This window comes from Phalaenopsis equestris, unplaced genomic scaffold (assembly GCF_001263595.1).
Source record: "Phalaenopsis equestris unplaced genomic scaffold, ASM126359v1 Scaffold000002, whole genome shotgun sequence".
Taxonomy (NCBI): Eukaryota; Viridiplantae; Streptophyta; class Magnoliopsida; order Asparagales; family Orchidaceae; genus Phalaenopsis; species Phalaenopsis equestris.
The window spans coordinates 81123561-81137438 of record NW_018164444.1 but is presented as its reverse complement, the minus strand read 5'-3'; the positions used below and the strand labels follow the sequence as shown (position 1 = coordinate 81137438).

The following is a 13878-nucleotide window of genomic DNA, read 5'->3' as shown; positions in this document are numbered from 1 at the left end:
AAAACATACACCAAGGTACATCCTCCTATAATTGTCCAGTAAGAGCATTTATAACTAAAACAAAAAGATATGTAAAGCCGATCCCTGATGCAATCCAACAAAAATATGAAAATATTTGGTTAGATTTGGTCAATCCTCTTTTAGTTCGAACACAAGTAACAACTTTAGTATACATATCATAGTATACATATCATTAATGACTTGAATATAAGTTATATCAACACATTTATTCTCAAGATTTCTCCAAAGGATATGTCTTGGAACCTTATCGTAAACTTTTTCTAAATCAATAAAAATCATATGTAGATCATCTTTTTTTCTTCCTTATTATCTTTTTTTTCTTTGAACTTCTCCATTAAACCTCTCAATAAATGTATAGCTTCCATAGTAGGCCTGCCTGACCTAAATCCAAATTGATTATGAGAAATCTTTGTAATACGTCTTAATTTATGTTCAGTTACCTTCTCCCATAATTTTAAAGTATGGTACGTCAACTTAATTCCTCTATAATTTGCACACTCTTGCATCCCTTTATTTTAAAAAATGGGACCAAAATACTCTTCCTCCACTCCTCAAATATCTTTTTAATTTTTAAAATAATATTATAGGGTTTGGTAAGCCAAGAAACTCCTAAATCTCTTATATATATTTTCACACTTCAATTAAGATTTCATTAGGTTCATCAGGCTTTTCTCCCTTGGTTTTTTTTAAAGTCTCATCAACTTATTTTTTAGTAATGTGACGGTAAAAATGAAATGTTTATTATTATTAACGATATTTAGATCACTAATGTTGATTATATTTTCAGAAATTTCATTAAAAAAATTATCAAAATAACTCACTCACATATGTTGAATATCTTTTTTTAAGAAAGCCATTTTTTTATTTTTCATCTTTAATGCACTTTACTTTAGTTAAATTTTTACTTTTCTTTTCTCTTTGTTTGACTAGTTATACATATACTTTTCACCCGCCTTAGTATCTAATCTATTATAAAGATCACTAAAAGCATAATTTTAAGCGTCACAGACTGTTCTCTTAAACTCCTTACGGGTCATTTGATATTTTTCTCAGTCCTCTAAGTTTTTACATTTGAACCAATTTTTATAATACAATATGTTCTTATATTTTATCTTATCTTGCACATTATTATTCCATCACCAACTATTTTTATTTCTAGAAACTTTTTCTTTTGATTCTCCAAGTACCCCCTTTGCCGCTTGTTTAACAGTGTTTGTTACTTTATCTCACATAAAATTTACTTCTTCATGAACATCCTAAATTTTGAATCTTGAATTTTACTCATAAAAATAATTTTATTTGTGTCTTTTAGGTACTCCTATCTAATGTACGACCGTTATTCATAGTATTCTTTATTTTGCAACTATTTATCTTAAAATTTAGAACTAATAATTGATGTTGAGTACTTAAATCCTCACTTGAAATGACCTTACAATCTTTACATTCTCAAAGTTTTCTTCTTCTCATAACAAAATAATCAACTCATAACGCGATCTTTTTTTCTCATAAGAAAAGAATCAATTTGTGTTTTATTAGATCTATTCTTAGAAGTAATAATATGCCCATCTCTTTTCTTGAATAAAGTATTGACAATAACAAAATTTTACGCTAAAGTAAAATCTAATATGATTCTACCTTCTTCGTTTGTCATTCCAAAATCGTTGCCACCATGAATATTTTTAAAATCTTCTACCACTCTACTAACATGTCCATTTAAATCTCCTCTAATAAAATTCTTTCTTCAAGCGGTATCATTTATAATGAAACTTCTAAGTCTGTCAAGAATTTATCTTTAGAACCTATATCTAAACCTACTTGTTGAACATAAGTCCTTATAATATTAAAAATCTTGGTATCAACAATAATCTTAAGGTTTATAATTCTTTCTCAAATTCTATTAATTTTTACAACATTATCTTTCAAACTTTTATCTATAATGCCACCTATACCATTTTTAGTGCGACTCTTACTTGTATACGCATTATCTTTCAAACTTTTATCTATAATGCCACCTACACCATTTTTAGTGCGACTCTTGTATACGAAAACTTAAAACCTAAGTTATCAATCTCCTTAGCCTTTTCTCCTTCCCATTTAGTTTCTTGAATACACATGTTGTTTATCTTTATATGAATCATAATATCGACTAATTCCATTAATTTACCAGTGAGAGTACCTATATTCCAATATCTGATCCTAATATTAGTTTCATGGACTAATTTCTTTATTCGCATCCGTTCGTAATATGGGAACTCTTGCTTATTGAGATTAGATATATTTTTTCAAAATTGTACTTCAACAATCTCAACAATATTAATGTTAATAAACAAAAATAAAAATATATTTGAATGTATTAATATACTTTTGATATTTGTATAATTAAGATATAATAAATGAACACATGTTAAAAAATTTGATAGATCTTTATTCCTGAAATAGTATTTAGGTTGCACTGTAATGTATTATTTTAAATTAAGTAGTTAAACATAGTATATTTAACCAAATTTCAATTAATTAATATATGTACTATGTTTGACCTTCATATTAAAATTTCAACAAATTACCTATTGAACAATGTTCAATAAGTAAAATGAACAACAAATAAGTTGTTCATGAATATAATTAAACAAGTTTGAGTGTGTCGAAGCTTAATTCATTTTCTTTTGAGTTTTAAAAAAGTATCCACACTTGTTTATTTACCAACTTAAACAAACTTACATAAGAATTAATTGAGTTCAGTTTGAATTATTGATTGAGGGCATTAACTCATTTATAATCACTGCCCTGGACACCTCACCGAGCACTTGCACTTAGGCTTGTTGAACAATATTTTTGCCGGAAATATGGTAGGTTGATAGTGCCACCCTTATGAATTACTTTAATTTTTGGATAACAAACACACTATCATCAACATCTTTCGCTTTTCTTTTAAAAGCTAGTGTAGTTTTTGAATGGATTAAATCCTTTGGGTATTGTTGTGTATGTATATTTAATTATGAATTTTTTGGTGGTCATTATTTTGTACATTTCTCTATTAGTACGGATTTCCTCTATGCTTATTTTGAATCCTTTCCTTTTGTATTACTTTTTCCTTTATTGGGCAGGTATTGCCATTTAGTCTTTCCATTTTTTTTTTTGAAATTTATATTTGTCCTTGAATAGAAAGGCATAAATAAATTTATAATATCTCTATATATCATTGTAAATTATTAATGAAAGGAGCATATGCACAAGGAACAAATGATACTTTGGAAGGTGATTTAACAAATATATTTTCGGGGCATTTACATACATACCATCTAATTCTTATTTATTTACATATCTAACACCTAAACTTTACATTTTACACTTATACCGCCCAAATCTTTCATGTCACATAAAGAAACCACCTCTTAACCTTTAAAATGTGAAATGCACCCTCTCATGCATAGATAATGTGACATATATGTAAAAATAGAAGTTTTCGTGTTAGACATGTGAAAACATAGAAACTGAGCGGTTTCTATGCAAATCTTCCTATATTTTCAGTATCTTTGTATGAATTGCTGAGCTCTGCTTAGCTGGGAGTGAGATTTATTTAACCACCCTATACATCCTCCACTGTAGTTGTAACAAACAGTTCATAAGGGTTTCATGGGGATCCTTGTTTTGAATTACAGATCGTTTGGGAAAGAGAATAAAATATTCTCATTTTCTTTTTTAGCATTGTTTAACCTGATTGTAGTTTTGAAAAGGCTAAAACGTTTGGATTTTCTGTGCAAAACATTTGAAAGTTTTTTTGCATGGGTATTTACCGAAAATAATGTTATGTATTTGATTATTATTTAAGTTTTGTTTTTTAGTTTTTTTGCCCAATCTTTTTATGGTTTCGCATTCTTGTTGTTTTACCAAACATCTTACTGCATTTCTATCTTTCTTCTGTTTATCAGTTTATTTTGCCATTCTGTTATCGAGTAAAATGAGTTTGTATTACCTACTATGTAATAGGGTGATTTTTAGAAAAGGGAAAATGTACTTAATAAGACAACTAATACTTCATAAAGTTTTTTCCGATGTGTTTCATGTAGCTTGTGAAGATTCGTAATGTTGGCATCATTTAGTTGGGATTAATTCCCACCATAACCTGGTCTTTGCCCATGAATTCTTCTTAGCTCAATATTCATGATCTCTTTTAGGCATGTTTGCTATCCTTCTTTTGCTGACCTTTTACTCTTCCCCCTCTGCATTTTCTCGCCTTCAATGAACAAAGATAAATGAAGGTTAGGAGCTTGCTGTATTGGTTTTTTTGGGGGAAATTTACATTTATAGCACACAGCTCTTATGTATTTACACATCTCCCATCTAAATTTCCATATTTACATAGCATTTTGGTGCTTTAAACCTATGTATGAAATTGTTATTCACTTTTAAAAGTTGGTAATTGTGCTACTTTAGAGTTTATATTAAAGATTTGTCTGCTATATGTGTAAATATGTAAGTTTAGGTGTGACATGTAAATACTTAAGAATTGTGTGCCATGTATATAAATGCTCCTTTTTTTGTGACTGCAGTCTTGTATATGTGCAGTAAAGTAGTTTGGATGATCATTTCAATTTACTTTTGGCATTGGATTTTTAAAGAAATCTGATTAGTTCCATCCGCTTTTTCATTGCATGTGAAGCCCGGTTGCTCAGCTGAACTGACAGGAATTAAATTTACTGAAGCACAGTTAGTTCAAATTAAGGTAAATACTCTCTTTGCTATAATCTGATATCCATTTCAACATTTTTCATATTGCAGGTGTAATTTTCAGCTTGATTTCCCAATTTTATGAATTAATGTTTTGTATCTTTGTTTGGAAACGGGGTGATCACCAGTGCATTCTTTTGAATTTCATGTTTGTGGCTATCTTATTTTACATTTTTAGCTAACTTTAGTTATAGGTTGATTAAAATTGTGTTAAATAAGCAGACACCGTTTGCCAAATTATTTGAAAGCTTATATTAGGCTCAAGACTATAAGGGTGATTTAGTCATTTGTTAGTTATTATTATATTGGGGTTTAAATACGACTTAATATGTTTTGGATTAGATATGTGTGTTTGTTATCTTGAATCATAGGGTTAGGGTTTAGGAGGGACTGCATGTCTCTCAAATTGTAGGTGCTTATCTTTTATGCATTTGGGCTATGCTGCTTTGTGCTTGTGAAGTAAAATGTTTTGTTTGCCCTAATTTCCGTGGAAAATTGTCTCTTTTCTATCAAATTTATATTAGAGCAACATCCTGTGAGTAATGACGATACAATCGCATATCGAGCTAGCTAGGAAGCCAACGACGGGATTGCGATTTAGAGGTCTCCGCCTTCATGTCTGAACATTGCTATACAATCATGATTTGATACAGAAGTGATTCGAGCTAGCTGGGAAGCCGACGATGGGTTCACGACGTACATGGTTCCGTCTTCATGGCCAAACCTCGCGATACAATCACGATTTGAGCTAGTAGGGAAGCCAGTGACGAGATTGTGCGATTCGAACTAGCTGAGAAGCCAATGATGGGATCACAATGTATAGGGTTTCACCTTCGTGACTGAACCTCGCTGTACAGTTACGATTTGAGCTAGTTTGGAAGCCAACAACGGGATCACAACGTACAGGTGTTTCACCTTCGTGATCGAAAGCTTGTCCTAGGAATAATGACAACCAAGAAAGTAGATGCATTGCAAGCGAAATTAGAGGGAGATGTGAGTCAAATTAACTTTGGAGTGGATGAGCTTTTCTTGGCCATTGAGGGGCGGTTCTCATCCATTGAGAGGAGATTCATGGCCGTGGAATAAATGATGAAGAAGATTGTGGAGTTTCATGTAAACCCGCCCTCTCCGGTTGTTAGATCAAGAGACAATGTTTGAAGTAGACTCGAGCAGTAGCAATCAGTAGGATTTGTGTGACATGGGGGCAGTGTCGTTGCCTTAGGCAAATATGGAGCCGCGGGTGTTAGTTATGTAAGTGTACTTGTTTGGGTGATATGCATGTAAATCTATTCGCTACCAAATTTCACATGTGTTTTTTCCCCCTCGCTTCCCCCCTCCCTCTCTTCTTTCTCATCTGGTTCAAACCAAGACCCCACTCCCTCTTAGTAACCCACACACCCCAACCTCTATTTTCCTCCATTTCTTCCAACCACACCCCTTCTTCCTCCACTCCTCCCAACCAAGCCACCCCACTTCTCCATGTTTTCTCCCCTCTTCCTCCACTCCTCCCAACCGAACCGCCGTCTCTGTTTCCTATTGATCCCACAACATCGCCATCTCCTCTCTACTTTAGATCTTTCACAAATTCCCCTCCACTCTCTAAATTTCATGCCAGGGCCAAACTTCCTTCTACTCTCCCCATCTCTCAACCAAGACACCCTCTCCATCTCACACCAAGCCTAAGGTCTGTTCTCCTCTTCTCTCTCAATTCACAAGAGGAGAACTATCCAAGGAAGAAGTAACACCTCCGACACACTCGTGAAGGCTTGATGAAGTTTGGTGACCGCTAAATCGCAGGGAAATCTCACCAAGGCAAGGTACACTCCAAGCTCTTTCATTTTCCTCGACCTTGATATTTTATGAAATAAACTATAATCTAGCCATATTGATATTTAAAGAAATATTCATAGATCATTTTGCATTTTATTTTTCTGAATATGGTTGAGTATTGACCGAGATCGAATGACTTAAAAGTTCAAGGATGACTCATGACAATGGCAGGAGGAAGAGGACGACGATCTGATTGTTAAGCTTATGATTTTTAACTCGACACGTGTTCTTTAATGAATATGGGTTCTACCTGCTGCCTAGGAATCTAAATAGGAAATAGAAGAAATTTTTGAGAATTTTTCGGATTTATTTATTTTAATAAATGACTTAAACTTCAATAAATCATAAAAATTAAAATATAAACAAAAAAATACATGTAAATACTGGAACTCGCAAAATTATTCTTTATTCAGAAAAATAAAATCGACCCCCACTGTTTTCTTTTTCTTAATTAAATAAATTCTAAAATTAATAATTAATTAATAAATACATATTTAATAATAATTAATTAAAGTAAAATAGCTTACAAAATTTCTCACCTCAACCTCAACCTCAACCTCAGATAATTTTTTCAAGACCTCTAATCCACAGTTTAAACGCGTTAATGATTTTTTAAACTTTGGATTTAATTTTCCTAACTAATTAATTAACTTAATTATCCTGAATCTTATTAAATTTTAAAAATCTATTTTAAAACATAATTAATTTCTCTGATTTAAGCTAAAACTAAAAAAACTAAAACCCTAACTCTAATGCCTTAGATTAGGAAAAATTATTAAAATACCCCTAATCATTTAAAATTCGACTTCACTTTGGGCAAATCACTCTAAACCCGCTAATCAACCTCAAAATTTCCAAAATTTCATAATTTATTTGGATATTTAAGAGGTTAAATCAGTAAGGTTTTGATTTTTCTAAGTTAATCCATTAAAAAAAATTCAGTAATTCAATTAATTCAACCCAAACTTTAATAAATCATAATTAATTCAATATAAATCTAAAAATACAAACAACTCCTCTTTGAAATCAGTAAGCAACCTTCTTTCCTAATGAACTAACCCTTGATTAGTGCTTAATCTATAGGTTAACTAAGTCTAAACCCTTCCCCTTAATGAGCCTAACTTAAAGATAATTTTCTAAGATTTATTGGGAGTATTTATACGAAGATTTGAACTTTCCTATGTAAAATTCTAATTTACTATTAACAATTAAAAAAAGGCTTAAATAATACCATAACTTTGAAAGATCATAATTAATTGTAGAAAACTCCAAAAATTATCAATAAATAGGCTTTGGAAAGGGGAGAACATCCCATCCTGGAAAAATATAAAAATATCATAACTCTAATAAAATTTTCTTAAAATAGAAATTTAGAAAACATCATTAATGAATTAATTAACCATAATAAAGCTTCTAAGCCCCGAAAAGTATGCATATTTCTTCATTACATCCCTAAAGATCCTTTGGAATTTTCTCAAGATTTATTTGGATGTCTTTAAAGGGGATTCATTATACTCTGTGTTTGGAGGGGAAGGATTTAACATGGCATTAATGGAGAGAACAACGTCAACCAATCATAAACTTTGAAGTTTTCAAAGACCGATTGTTGGAGTGCTTCAGAATCATGGGGGTAGGGGATTTACATGAGCAATTTTTCGCATTGGTTTAAGATGGGTCCGTCATGGATTATAGAGATAAATTTGAGATGTCATCCTACCGTTTGAGAGGAATATCAAAAAAAGTGTTGGAAGAAAACTTCTTGAAAGCGTTGAGACCAGTAATTGGAGCAGCAGTTCATCTGCCGAAACGACGAGGATTGTGGAAAATTATGAAATTAGCGTGATTGGTTGAAGATAAAAATGCAGTGAAATTGACTAATAGGAGCAATGCAATTGAATCATCATACCAAAATGCTAAAACCATGATGATACCAAACACAAACAGTGGGATTCCATAGAGAGGCTTCACATGGCATGAATAATGAGCCACGGCCGGGGGCGGCATTCAAACGCCTTACAAAGATAAAGATTCAAGATAAGCGAGCCAAGAGGTTTTATTTTCTGTTGGACGAGATGTTTGCCCTAGGACATCATTGCAAGGATTGAATCTTACTTGTTCTCACAATGTGTGATGAGGAGACTGAGGTTGAAGAAACAAAGAAGGTTTTGGTGGTGGACGAGTACCCTCTCTTGAATGTGGTAGAAATCTCATTAAACTCGATGATAGGGTTAAACACCGAATCGTACTATCAAATTTCAGGAACTGATCACAGAGCAGAACATAGCGGTGTTTGTATATAGCTGGGTCAACTGCAACTTCATCCCTACTTAAGTTGTGAAGCAATTGAGGCTTAAGATGATTGACACATGAAATTTGGAGTCATGATGGGGACCAGATAGGTGGAGAAGAACATGGGAGTTTATAAAGGGGTGATTTTAACTCGGCATGATATTCAATTGATGGAGAATTTTCTTCCCTTAGATTTAGGGAGCACTGATGCAATATTGGGTATGGAATAGTTAAGATGTATTGGAAACTTCCGTATATGGAGTTTTAGAAGGGAGACATGATGGTGGTGCTTCGCGATGATCCTAGTTTGTGCAAGTCCTTGGTGACATTCAAGACCATTGTTAAAACATTACAAGACAGGTGTTGGGATTCTTGATCGAGTTTCATTGCATGGAAAAGCCACATAACACGGAGTTAGCGGAGATTTCAACACATATCCAACATCTCCTATAATAATTTGCATAAGTTTTATTGGAGACACACTGATTGCCGCCGTAGAGGAAACACAAGCAAATAATAATCTTGAGATCATGGGTTTCTCTCATCACTGTGCCCCCATACCGCTACCCCGGTGTTTCAATTCAACGCTAACACACCTAGTTAAATCTTCTTGTAGAAGAGGCAATCAAATTAAGGAGGTAGAGCTTAAGCATCACGTAGACTTAAAAAGATCCGTTGACAACACTTTGCAATGATCCAAAAACTACTATTGGTGTTCTTAGTGGAAGTGATAGAAGTGTCTTGGATGATAATTTTGGGAAATACATTATGTGGTTCACAACAAAAAATGAGATGGAGAGTGGATGACTATAATGGAAAAACTTCTTAACATGGATTGGGTTGACAGTGTAAAGAATGCTTTCGAGTATTTTATAGAAAGAACTCCTAGGCCTCACTTCAAGCAGAAGACCTCATTTGTATGGAACTACAAACATGCAGATGTTGAATTTGACAGAATTCATGCAAGTTACTTACTACAACATCCATGGACAAGTCTAATATCTAATGCAGTTGTTGATGTTGTCCAAGGCATTCAATGGGAGTCACTATGGCTGTTGCGATTGACCAAATATTGGAGAAATTGTCCGCAACAAGAATATGATCGCACTAATAGATTATGTCATGCATCGGGCACTTCCTAGGAGAGGATGAGGGTATGAAAATTTTTCTTTAGCCAATTGAGCTAAAGGGGCGTGCCAAGAATTTGACAAGTGAGAAAGAAGTGCGGATTACATAGAAAGGATTGTCAGATTATTACACAACCCATCTGACTTGATCCAACAAAAAATTATTCTCTTCCACCTTGAGGAAAGGGTGTCTTTTTGGAAGGGAAGTAATGTTAGATCAGTTTCTACAGCTCCTTTCGTCAAATAATTTGAAAAGTTTTATTAGCGCAAGATTAAAAGGGGAATTTAGTCATTTTTAGTTATTATTATGGGGTGTAAGTATGGTTTAATATGTTTAGGGTTAGGTATATGTGATTGTTGTGTTGAATCTTAAGGGCTATGGTTTGGGAGAGATTGACTGCCTCTCAATTATGATTGATCTTAGTGATCTTCATATTATTAATAAAAATAAAACGTTTTATTTTTACTATCACATTAGTAAAAAAGAAGTTGAAGAGACATTAAAGAAAACCAAGAGTGAAAAATCAGTAGGACCTGATGATATCCCAATTGAAATGTGAAAATATTTAGAAAATATTTAGAAGAATTGAATGTGAAAATATTTAGAAGAATTGGGAGTTTCTTGGCTTACTTAACTCTTTAATATTATTTTAAAAAACTAAAAAGATGTCTAAGGAGTGGAGAAAGTGTATTTTGATCTCATATTTAAGAATAAAGGGGTCGCACAAGAGTGCAAATTATAGAGGAATTAATTTGGTGTGCTATACTTTAAAGTTATGAGAGTGGGTAATTGAATATAGGCGTGATACAAAGGTTTTTCATAATCAGTTTGGATTTATGTCGGGCTTGTCTACGATGGAAGCTATCCATTTATTGAGAGTTTTGATGGAGGAGTACATTGAGAATAAGGAGATCTACATATGATTTTTGTTTATTCAGAAAAAGCTTACGATAAATTTTTGAGGGAAGTCTTGTGGAGAGTTCTAGAGAAAAAAGGTGTTGATATGACTTATATTCATGTCATTCAAGAAATGCATACTAGAGTTGTTACTTGTGTTCGAACAGGAGGATTGACCAAATATTTTTCCTATTTTAATTGGATTACATCAGGGATTGGCTTGAAGCCCTATCTTTTTGCTTTAGTTATGGATGCTCTTACTAGACATGGACAGGAGGATGTACCTTGGTGTATGTTTTTCGCTGATAACATCCTTCTTGTGGATAAGACTAGAGAAAGTTTTTAGGGCCTAAAGGACTTCATTTGAGTAGATCTACAACTGAAAACATATTATGCAATTTTAGTTGTAGTAGCTCTAGTGACAAAGTTATAACTATTGGGAGTCTAAAGGCCTTTGTTTGAGTAGATTTAAAACTGAATATATGGAATGTAATTTTTGTAGTTGTAGTAGCTCTAGTGACAAAGTTATAACTATTGGTGATCAAATCATTAAAATGTGTGAATTTTTTAGATGTCCCGGGTCTATTGTTCAAAGTAATGGTGATATAGATGAAGATGTTTTTAGTAGAATTCCTGTTGGTTGGTAGAAGTGGAGGAATGCATCAGACCTATTGTGTGATTAAAAAGTGTCGCGTAGATTGAAAGGAAAATTTTATATGATGATGGCGAGACCTGTAATGCTCTATGACACAGCTTGTTGGCCTTTAAAAGAGAAATCATAAAACAATGTAAGTGTTGCTGAAATGAGAATGCTTAGGTGGATAAGTTGCTTGACACTTATAGACAAATGCGAAATGACTATTTCGTCATATGGTTGATGTAGCTCTAGTGGCAAACAAGATTAGAGAGAATCATCTTAAATGGTTTTTTCAAATTAAACGTCGACCATCTAATATTTTAGTTAGGAGAGTAGATATTTTAGATTCGACTTATGTCCAGAAAGGCTGAGGTAGACCTTAAAAGATTTTGGCATGTTGTATAAAAAAATGATCTTAATTTATTAGAATTAAATGAAAATATGACACTCAATAGGACGCATTAGAGAAAAAAGATTCATGTAGCCAACCCCACTTAGTGGGTTAGAGGCTTTTTGTTGTTGTATCTTTTATTTATTTGGGTTATGTTGTTTTATGCTGGTGGAAGTAAAATATTCAGTTTGCTCTAATCTCTGTGAAAATTTGTCCCTTTACTATCAAATTGTATCTTCTATTCAATTAGTAGCTTGTTTACCAAACACAACTTGGACGTGTAAGTTTGCTGATTTGAAGCAATGGATGACAAACAATGGCATAGAGGAATGCACAAATGAGCTATATGTAGTGGTTATTTTCTTTTTTATAAATGATTAATATAAAATGTATAATAAAACCAAAATTATAGTATTTTTCATTATAAATCAAAAGCTCACTTATAAATTAGACAGATTACTATGATATTTCATCAAATACATAGCTGACACCGACACACCAACATTAGTATAAATCGTTAGATATGTTCTTGCATTAGCTACACATTGTATTATCTATACAAAATACCTAGGGTTTCGCCTCATGACGAACCCTAGTAACTATTACGCCGATTTATCGCATCTGATCCTTTCCACTCCTTGCTGCGTCTTCTCCGGCGTCGTCTTCTCCTCACTGCGTTTTCTTCGTCGTCGTCATTTTGGAAAGTTGCCGCAGTCTTTCCTCATCGTCGTCACCGCCTGGAAGGTCCGTCGCTCTCCTTTCCTTCGTCGTAGTAGCCTCTCGTCTTCTTCCTCGCCGCGTTTTTTTCTTCCGCAATCCTCGGGCTCGAGCAGAAACCACCCTCTATTTGAGCAGAAACCGCCCTTCGTCGTCGTCGCCTCTTGTCTTCTTCCTCGCCGCATTTTTTTTTTCTGCAATCCTCGGGCTCGAGCAGAGACCGCAGTGGTTCCCCTTTTCGGATTTTGCTCTACCGTCCACTACAATTTCGCTGCTCTTTCGCCTTGCCTCCCTTTTCTTATGATGACTTTAGACAAATCGTATGCTATTGCCCTGACGAGTGTCTATGCTTCAGGTACTTCTCAATCATGCTCTTTCCCTTCTTCTTTTGAGTTGGCGGAGTACATTAAGAAATCTAATAGGAAAAATGAGAAACTTGACATCTTTTTTACAGAAGCTGAATGTATTCAACTTGTTTCATCCTGTTGTATGAATTTGGTCGGGAGATTTTTTTTATGGCCATCCCAAAATGAGCTTATTTGTAAGAAATTTTAGCTTATGATTCTTGTTGTGGAGTGAAAAATTGGACTTTTTGATGAAAGACACATTCTTATTCAATACACACGATTATTTGCTAGAAGGGTAATCTAGATTGATAACAGAACAATGAAAATTTTGAAGTGGTCGGTGCATTTTGACCCACAGACAGAACTACCAGTCATTCCGGTTTGAATTTGCTTCTCTGGTATGAAATTTCATTATTTTACTCAAAAAATGTTGTATTCTTATGCCTCAGCTTATGGTAAACCACTCAAAACGGACATTCCTACTTTTAATCTTTCCCGTCCATCTGAAGCCAGAGTACTTGTTGAAAGAGACATCACTTCAGCCACTTCTGAGGAAATTTGATTAGACACACAACACCATAGTTATTGGCAAAATGTTATTATTGAGCATTTACCTTTGTATTGTTTGAACTGTCGTATGTTCGACCACTCCAGTTTTCAATGTCACCATCTACACCCCCACCTTATACCAAAAAAGCAAAGTGCTCCGTCACAGGCAGTGATTCCCTCTCCTCCTGATCAACTCCAAGTTTTTGACACTAACACTATTGATCATCAAAAGGATATCTCTGAAGATTTCACTATCATCGTAGGTCATATGTCAACCATTCAACCTTTACACAATGCTGTATTTCCCCTGTCTTTGGAACCTCCTTTCGTGGGGGCGAGGGAGA

General features: G+C 33.7%; 1 protein-coding gene across 2 annotated transcripts in view; it reads left to right on the top strand.

Annotated features, from left to right (window-relative positions):
- LOC110018023 (membralin) overlaps positions 1-13878 on the top strand; it is an 87600-nt gene that overhangs the window by 5042 nt on the left and 68680 nt on the right. For both annotated transcript variants that reach the window (XM_020715235.1, XM_020715234.1), the window contains exon 2: positions 4682-4744. In XM_020715235.1, the coding sequence (XP_020570894.1) occupies positions 4682-4744 (63 nt within the window). The remainder of the gene's footprint in view (positions 1-4681; positions 4745-13878) is intronic.